Source organism: Phalaenopsis equestris, unplaced genomic scaffold, assembly GCF_001263595.1.
Source record: "Phalaenopsis equestris unplaced genomic scaffold, ASM126359v1 Scaffold215375, whole genome shotgun sequence".
Taxonomy (NCBI): domain Eukaryota; kingdom Viridiplantae; phylum Streptophyta; class Magnoliopsida; order Asparagales; family Orchidaceae; genus Phalaenopsis; species Phalaenopsis equestris.
The window spans coordinates 1217-10893 of NW_018234079.1; the positions used below are offsets into that span (position 1 = coordinate 1217).

At 34.8% G+C, this 9677-nt stretch overlaps 2 protein-coding genes across 2 annotated transcripts; one reads left to right on the top strand and one right to left on the bottom strand.

The window, feature by feature from the left end:
• Positions 1-807: 807 nt before the first annotated feature.
• Positions 808-2794, bottom strand: LOC110037115 (the record flags this gene model as incomplete). Its single annotated transcript, XM_020741696.1, is given in 2 exon segments — positions 808-917; positions 2570-2794. Coding segments are annotated over 2 exon segments (215 nt in total), but the record flags the coding sequence as incomplete, so codon positions are not given.
• Positions 2795-3911: 1117 nt separating this feature from the next.
• LOC110037114 lies at positions 3912-4459 on the top strand (the record flags this gene model as incomplete). Its single annotated transcript, XM_020741695.1, is given in 1 exon segment — positions 3912-4459. A coding segment is annotated over 1 exon segment (485 nt), but the record flags the coding sequence as incomplete, so codon positions are not given.
• Between the last annotated feature and the right edge of the window lie 5218 nt (positions 4460-9677).

Sequence of the window (9677 nt, forward strand, 5' to 3'; positions counted from 1 at the left end):
GTAGAGAGGCAATCTGTTGCCACCAGAGATCGGAGGGAAGAGGGAAAGAAGAAAGGCAACTCGTTGCCACCGGAGAGAGGTGCGAGAGAAGAGCGATCGGAGAGGCGTGACTAAGTTACGAGAAACGCAAGAGAGAGGTCAGCAGTGAGAGGGGAGCACGAGAGGGTAGTAGAGTAATAGAATCGCGAAGAAACCCCGCGACCCGCGTTTAACATAATTTTTTAAGGAACGTTGTCGCACCGCTATTTCCAAACGCTTCATCCGGTGCTTTTAGAATGCACCGCGCTAATTAAGCTGCCCCAAACGGGCCCTTAATCTGAATGTACAATGCTCAAATACTCGTATTTAAACAACCAAGAGGTTGATTAAATAACGCACCAATATATAAAAAATTTCCATTATTCAAATTTTGTTCCCTATACCTCACAGCGGCCTTATAGTAAAGTTCAACTCTCTGAGGTTTAAGTGGTCAATTTATGATTAATGATTAATCTGGCAGCCAAAATACAAGTATTGGGCTAAGAGACTTCCAAAAATATTTTGAAACCTAAGAAATTGGGAGTAAAAAACAACTTTGAATGTAACACACCATTATAAAAAAGTGTTTCAGATGTGCTGATAAAAAGAAAAATACAAGTGATTTTACATCAATTGAATTGAGCTTCATCAATGGATGCAGTACATTAAATATGAATTAAACTTCTAAGAGAACATGTACATAAGTTCTGATCAATTTCTTTAATCCTTTCTAAGGAATCACTTCATGCATGCACAAACAAAGAAGAAAGAGCCGGTGAAATGGAAAACCTGCCATAACGAGAATTTCCAATAGATAACACTGATGATATCTCAAGGCCAGTCTTCTTCCTTAGCCATGTCATAAATTCATCACATTCGTTGAATGGTTGTGGAGTATCCTGAAAATATATCACAAAAGTAAGGCCATATCACACGATTTTAAACAATTTGAGGGATTTTCTGAATTGACAATCCCGCACATCCTAGTAAATACCAATTCATAAATGGTTAGGGCTATCAAAATAGTTCGTCGTTCACCTTTCGTAAATGGTTAGGGCTATCAAAATAGTTCGTCGTTCACAAAAGCTTATGTTTAGCTCGCTAAGTAGCTTGTTTCAATTCGTTCGTTAAACAAATAAGTCAAACATGATAAATTTTTTTAGCTTACTTTATAAATGAGTCGAACAAGAAAAAACTTTTGGTCAATCGTGTTTGACTCGTTTTAGCTTGAATTATTTAAATAATAAATAAATTTATAATAATATTTCTATATTAAATTTTTAAAGCTCGATGATAACTATTATAAATATAACTAAATTTATAATTTAATTTAAAAATAACTAAATTTAAATTAATTTTCTTTTTTTATTATTAACTCAAAAACAATAATTTCTCTCAAGTGTCTCAAAAAAGCTGAAGAATTTTGTAATGCAAAAGTTACAAAAAAAAACAATTAAAAGAGATAGAATTTTGGAAGATTTACATGCATACCGCTCAATTCTTTTGTATTTAGATATCTAATACATAAAATTCAATTTTTACACATATGTCACCTTATCTAGGCATCAAAAGGTGCATTTCACATTTTAAACGTTAAATTGTAGTATCTTTGATATGATATTAAAGATTTGGTTTGTCCCCTCACCTTCCCCCCCTCCCCTCCCCTCCAACCCCCAATGTTTTTTGTATTTAGTCCCACATCGGGGAATAGTTATTGATGAGTGTTGATTAAATAAAAAAACCAAGTGCAAGGGTTTGAAAGTTTAATTACGTACGAGTCATGAGGCTGTGAATGCAAAATTGGACCAGTACTTTTCCTCCCTATGAAAGGGGTTTAAATAAAAAATTGATTTTTGAAATTCAATTATATTATTTTGATTTATTAAACTTCAATAAATTTTTATTTCGAGTCGAACATGATATGAAATAAACAAATGAATTTGAATCAAGCCAAATACGAGCATACAATTCACTAGTCATTTCAAATAGAGTCTATTTCGAGCCAAAAAAATTTTGAACAAACATTGGGCACCCTCAAGCTCAGCTGGTTTACACCCCTAATACAGTAAAACAAAACAAGATAAAGACTGTAACATAGCAGAGAACAAATGAAACCAGGAATTCTCCCGATGACAAACTGTGCATTAACCAGGTAAGTTCTAAAATAACTCCCTTCAATGAGATTTAACACCAGCAGCTGATCTTCCAGTTGTTGTGACCATGCAGACTTCCGGCAATCCTTAGACTCAGGCATTTTATTTAAGGTAAACAATATGCCATTGTCATTCATTTCTTGGATGGACCATCTACGGCATGCACCCTCTACCCTACAATTTCAAAATCTGTCACCCCACACAGACACTCCTGAATGACTAAACCTTAAACCCTGGCAACTTAATTTTACTCCTACAAGCCACGTCTACTGTTTTCCCTACGAAATCCACCATTCACCCGATAGCTTCCTGGATTTGATGGGGTTCGTAGTAGAGGTAACATTTTTAGGGCATAAGGATATATTTAGACAGATTAGCCAGCCATTAAGCAGACAAACCTTCGATGAAGCGTCGGCAAAGCACGAAAACCCCCGGCGGAGCTGCGGAATCCGGTGGGTTCCAATGTGCGGAAAAATACTCGCCATTCGGATCACAGTTCGCATCACTTCAGGCCTTCGGTGCACGGCGGCAGGAGCAATAACGGCAATTGAAAGAGCTCTTATGAGCAGTACTAGGCCGGGAGGGACAGAATTCCTCTTAATTTGTGAAATTCTTTACTATTTTTAAATTATAAGATTATATTCTTGAAAATTTATAGATATGATTATTGATCTAAAGTTTATGAAATATATAGATATATTGATATATAAATGATTTTAATGATTTACTAGTTTACTTAAATGCACGTGAAAAAGATATTAGTTAAATTTAAAAAATTATAATAATAATATTTCTACGTAATATTTAAAATTTGAGTAATAAGATTTTGTGTGTCAGGCTGTCAAATTGGCTCGTTGTTCGCGAACAGCTCGTGTGGGCTGTCAAAACGGCTCATTGTTCGCCAACAGCTCGTGTTCGACTCGTTAAGAAGCTCGTGCACGATTCGTTAATTTCATTTGATAAGTTAACGAGCCGAACACGAACTAAGATGTGTTCGGCTCGTTTTGCTCGAAATACTACTCGTGTGTGTGTGTGTGTGTATATATATATATACTGCAAAAATTTATAATCAATTAAAATATTAATTAAGAAAATAGAATAAAAATTATTAAATTAGATTTAAATGATGTTTTAATATAAATAATAATTTTTAAATCTTGTTGAAACTCTTATTGTCTTATGACTGCATGATTATGGCCATTAAAATGACTCTTTGTTCGTGAACAGCTATTGGTAGGCTCGTTAAATAAACGAGTCGAACACGAACACACTTTTTGAGCTCGAAATATAAACGAGCCAAACACTTGGCTTGCTCGTGTTCGGCTCGTTTACATCCCTATTTGTGTGAGTATAAATACATAAAAATGATTTTTATATATGCAAATGTTATAAATATAAATATCAAATTTTAAAAAGGAAGATATGTCAATACATAAAAAATAGGTGGCGCGAAGCAAATTTGCCGGCCCTACATATCCATACGCGACGTAGCTCGCCCCTTGTCCACGACCTTCATAACTTTAGATCTATTCGAACCAACCGAATGGCTCATAAAAAAAAATAATAATAATAATAATAACTCAGAAATCGTGAAAAACCCCGGCGATGACCTCCATCCTCCCCCCTCCGCTCCAAATCCCTAATCCCTTCGCCTTCACCTTGCCCGCATCCTTAAACCCTAAAAAACCCCCAAAATCCTCCCTCTCCCCCCATCCTCCTCGCAGCGCCGCCGCGCCGCCGATGACGGCAAACCTCCGGCGCCGCCCGACGACGGAGGCATCGAAGAAAGTGAATTCGAGAACCGTCTGTCTCAGATGAGGATTAAGTACCGGAGCGGCACGGGGAAGAAAGCGGAGCAGCGGCGAGCGCGGAAATCCGGCGGCGGCGGTGTTGGAGGTAAGAAGGGGAAGGGAGTTATGCTACCGCCTGTCCCGCTAAGAGAAGCGGTGACGGTGAGCGGGGAGAAGGTGGAAGTAGGGTTTACGCCTTACAGTGAACGGATTAATGGGCGGATTGCTGGGCTAGGGTTAGCGGCGGTGGTTTTGGTGGAGCTTGGGAGTGGGAAAGGGATTTTTAGCTACCATACGCCGCCGGTACTTCTTATACAAATCTATACTATTATTGCCGTCAGTGCCCTGTTCATCAAGTTTGAGAAGGAGAGGATTAGTGTCTGGCCTGAGAAATCGGAATCTTCCTCGGCTTCTTCCGCCGGCTCCGGCGATTGAACTATTTCATTTTTATTTTTTTTATTTGTTGTTTTGATTTGAGAAAATATTATCTTTCGTCTATTCTTATAAGTGTGGTGTATAGGTGATATCGCGAAGATATGAAGAAAATAGCCGCGACACCAAAAATTTGAGGGGTGTAAACTAGCCCAACACGAGCGAGCCAAGCTTAGCTCGTGTTCGGCTCATTTATATTTCGAGCTTAAAAAGTGTGTTCGTGTTCGGCTCGTTAAGCTAACGAGCCGAACACGAGCTGTTCACGAACAACGAGTCATTTGAACAACCCTAATCATGTCGCCATAAGATAATAAGGGTTTAAACAAGATTTAAAAATTATTATTTATATTAAAACATTATTTGAATCTAATTTAATAATTTTTATTATGTTTTCTTAATCAATATTTTAATTGATTATAAATTTTTGTAGCCTTGTAGTCAATTAGATTTTTTTAAAATACTACTTTATATATATTGATGAGCAGTATTTCGAGCCAAAACGAGCCGAACACGAACGAACACATCTTAGTTCGTGTTTGGCTCGTTAACTTATCGAACGAAATTAACGAGCCGAACACGAGTTGTTCGCGAACAACGAGCCGTTTTGACAGCTCTAAGGGCAATCCGATGTTCAAACAAAAAAACAGCGTCTTGAAAAGCTGCTGCAACCTATAAGCTGCCTCAAACGCCCCTTAATATTTTCTAAATTTCGTATGTTTTTATAAAATATCAATATCATAGGTGTAAATATACATATTTTTTTAATTTTATAAAATAATTTAAATATTTAGAGATTCTTAATTAAGGAGTTTCAAATTAAATATTTATAGGAACCTATGATACTTTTCCTTCTTAACAAATTATGAAAAAAATTACATACAAGTCACGAAATTCTCATGTATTTATATATCTAGCACTTAATTTTGATGTTTATATTAATATCATTAGTATTAGAATAATACACATAAAAAAGGTGTATTGGGCTTTTAAAAATTTAATATTAATTATATTTTGGATGTAATAATAAAGATTTGACTTTTGAGAGCCATGCATGTATATAACAAAGCTTAGGCATTAGAAATGTAAGCATAACGTAAATGTCCCTTTATTTTTTTTTTGTTACCTAATGCTAAAAAATATAAAAAATTTTATATTTAACACTTATTATTTGTATCATCTTGTATTTCCTTTAAAGAACCAATTTTGAGCTCAAATAAATTTTGTGCAGCTCAAAATAGGCTTTTCGCCCGTAATATTTGATTTCCGGTTAAGCGGGCTCGAAATCAAAAAGGGCTAGCTAAAATTGAGTTATTTGGATTTATTTGGGCTCGGAATTGGGTTGTTTAAGCTCAAAATTGAAACTAAATGACTCGAATTCAATTATTTGTATTCATTCTGACTCGAAATTGGCTCGTGACTTGTTATGTTAAATTTTGGTTAGCATTATATATATAATTTTTATAAATAAAAAGTAAGAGGAGCTGATCTTGAGTCAGTTTGAGCTGATCAATGTATGGCTCAACATCGGCTCGAAAAAAAGTAGATCCGAAGTTTCAACTCATAGCGCGACTCATTTATTTTGTTCCAATCTCAATCTGAGCCACAGTTCGAATCGATTTTCGAGTGAGTGAGAGCTAAATTCACATTCCTACGAGTAAATTTTTAAGCAGAGTAGCCGACATTTTAAAAAAATATTTTAATTAACTGATACTTTTTAAAACAAAATTTATTGAATAACAACATTAGAGCTCGTGAGTCGGCTCGAGCTCGGCCCAATAAGTGGCTCCTGAACTGTGCTTGATGAGCTAACAATCCAAGCTCCAGCCAAACCCGACTCAACTCGTTAGCTCATGAGCTGGCTCTATTTAAAAAAAAATAACATAAAATAAACTAAAAATATATTAAATTTCAAACTTTTATATTTAAGGTATTAAAAATATTAAAAAATAATAATATGTATTCTGTATTAGTTGATTTCTTATTATTTATTTAATAGTTATTCCTTCTATCTATCAATTTATTATAAAATTAACTTAAATTAATTTTATTTTATATTTTTTATATTAAATAAATCATGGACTAGCTTGAACTCGTAAATTTAAGATGTATTTAAGAATATATATACAGTGAGAGAGAGAGATGTTCGAGATGAGAGTACATATTTTGAGCCGAGTTTTTCTTACCATAAATCTATAGCAGAAACTTACATTAGCATATATTGTTATTAATAATTCATGAATAAAAATAAATTATGTTAGCATTTGCGGGCGAGAATTAGTTTGAGATAGATTTTAAAATTTTAAATAAATTTTGAAGATTAATATATTAGCTAAAAATAAATTAAATCATTTCTTTTTCATATTAAATGAGATGTGTGAGATTAAATAATTTCATTTCAAATATTTTTTTGAGATAATTGCATGGATGCCACCTAAAATATTCGTATTTATAAATTAATCACCCACGTGATTTTTTTTGAACTACGGGACTGATGTATTTATAATTCCCATAAATAAAAATGAACAATATGGGTTGGGGGTTTATCATGAACTTTGATGATTGAGAGAGAATTTGAAAAATGCATGAAAGAGGTGGTTGATTTGTAAATAGCAAATTTTGGGTGGTATGTTTGTAATTGCCCTTTTTTTAATGATAATAATAAAAAAGCTAATTAAAATATGTTCTGAAACACTCGATTTGAAAAACTAACTCCAAGTTTTAATGGTTGTGAAATTTATAAGATACATTAAAAGAAAACCTAGAGTAAGTTTTTCAAATAATGGAGTAATTTTGTTCTGAGGTTGTCGTTCGATACGTCATAAACCCTTCTATTTTTTCTTGTTATTTGCATGATCGATATTATATAAATGTAAGCCCTATATAATAAAAATTGGTAGGTTTGAATGATAAATAAGTTTACTTTGAAAATGTATAAGCAAACAATAGAATAGCTTGGGAAGTCACTGAGGTTCGTCACAGTCCCGTAACGTCCCCTAGCCTTCACTACATTGATTCAAAAAATCACTCTTCTCACTTGATTCTTTCCCACTTGTTATTTCTTACAAAGTACCTTGAAAACCTAAACTTTAAACATCTTGAAAAGTTTTTTTAAATGACATCGGTTATTTAAGCAGTAATTAACTATAGAAGTTTGCTCTTATAGAAAATTTTAGAAATCAAGTAATAAAACATTATCCAATCATTATACTAGATAGGAGAATTTGTTGTCGAACATAAGAGTATCACAGCAAAATAGATGTCATAAATTCACTAATTTGTTTAATTGAATCTCACTATCCAATAATATGTTTTATTCATCGGAATTAATGCATTGCTTGTGGTGCTGTGTTTGATTACTTAAACTATTAAAGATATGGGATCGACTCAGTCTTAAAATGTCACTTTTCAAAATTAGATATATATATATATTAAATATAACTTCAAAGCAAACAAGAGATCCCCTGATTTGGTGACCGACAATATCGCTCAAGTAATATAGGATTTTTGTTGAGAAATATGGGCAAATAAAAAAAAAACAAGAATCAACACAAATCCAAAAGAACATGCAGAGATTTACGAGATTCGACAGAGATGCTTAGATCCTCGGGAGCAGAGCGACGACTTTCTTTAATATTCAGAAAAGAGTACATAATACAATATTCAGAATATCAGAGTCTCTGACTCCCTTAAGGTTACAAACATGACATATATATAACCATTTAGTACAATATGTAATTACTTAAATTACACATGTACCAAATCGCGGGGTGTTGCCCCCGCACCCCCAACCCACATAATGAAACTCCCCCGATTATTGAAACTCCCCCGATTGGACAAATCTTTCCGCTCCGCTCCGCTTCAGCAGTTGTCCCATTTTTGGTATATGAGTCATACCTAACAAATTTCCACCTTGGAGAATATTCAGTCCCTTAAGAGAAATACATACACCCAACAAATCTATAACTGAGAATATTCAGTCCTTTAAGAGAAATACATACACCCAACAAATCTATAACTTAGTGAATATCCAACCCTTTAAGAGAAATACATATGCCTAACAAATCTCCACCTTGGCGAATATCCAGCCCCTTAGGAGAAACTGAGAAATACATATGTGCAACAATTCTCCACCATGGAGAATATACAACCCTTTAGAAGAAAATACATCATGGAATTTCTTATGAACTAGTGTGGGTTGGGTCACCACGCTTCCGCTGCACCCTCGCTCCCCTCAACTCACTAAATTCCAAGAGACACTCCTCTTCAATTCCAAGAGACATCTCTTCATTCCAAGATACTCCAAATTATGTTATTATGAGTCATACCTAACAAATCTCCACCTTGGCGAATATCCAGCCCCTTTAGGAGAAATACATATACTCAAAAAATCTTTACCTTGGCGAATATCCAGCCCCTTAGGAGAAGTACATATGCCTAACAAATCTCCACATTGGCGAATATCCAGCCCCTTAGGAGAAAATACATCATTGAGTTTCTTATGCACCAATGTGGGTTAGGCCACAAATCCTTTTAAGTAATCTCTTAATTAAGATTCATTTAATTAAGTTTCCCAGAAAAAAGACTTTCTCTTAATTAAATTTTTCTTAATTAAACTTTCTCAGAAATCCTTTTCCTTAAACTTCCAAGAAAAGCTCCGCTTCCGCTTTCCAGAAAAGCTCATTTTTCATTCTAGAAAAACTATGTTTTCCTTCTTAGAAAAGCTATGTTTTCGTTTCCTTCCAGAAAAGCTCTGTCTCTGCTTTTCTTCTAGAAAGAAATCTTTCCTTTCCCGAATGCAGCAGTAGATTCACTTTCCTTGTCTTTCCTGCGTCTTGTAACATCTCCGCGTGCAGCAAGATTTTTTTGGTTAATAGGAGAAAATTTTCTTTATTTCCAATAGAGAAATCTGAAAATTATCACTTCCAAATTTCTTCTCTGCAGCAAAGAAATAAAATTGAAACTTATTTCCTTCTAATTTTCTTCTCTGCCTCCCGCAAAGAAATAAAAACGAAACTTGATTTCTCTTCCAATTTTCTTCTGCCTCTAACAAAGGAATGAAATCGGAGTTTCCAATTTTCGCCTCCGCTCTAGGCTAACGTCGAACCTTCCTTTTCTGCCTGTAGCGACTTCGCTTGGCGCTGAAACCTCTCGTCAAACCGAAGCCCGTCCAAACCGTCGAAGTCGAAGCCGCGATTCCTCTATCGCGATCGCGAACGCCGCGATTCCTCTGTCGATCTTGCTGACGCTTTTTTGCGCCTATGCCGATCTCGCCGACTCCTCCGAA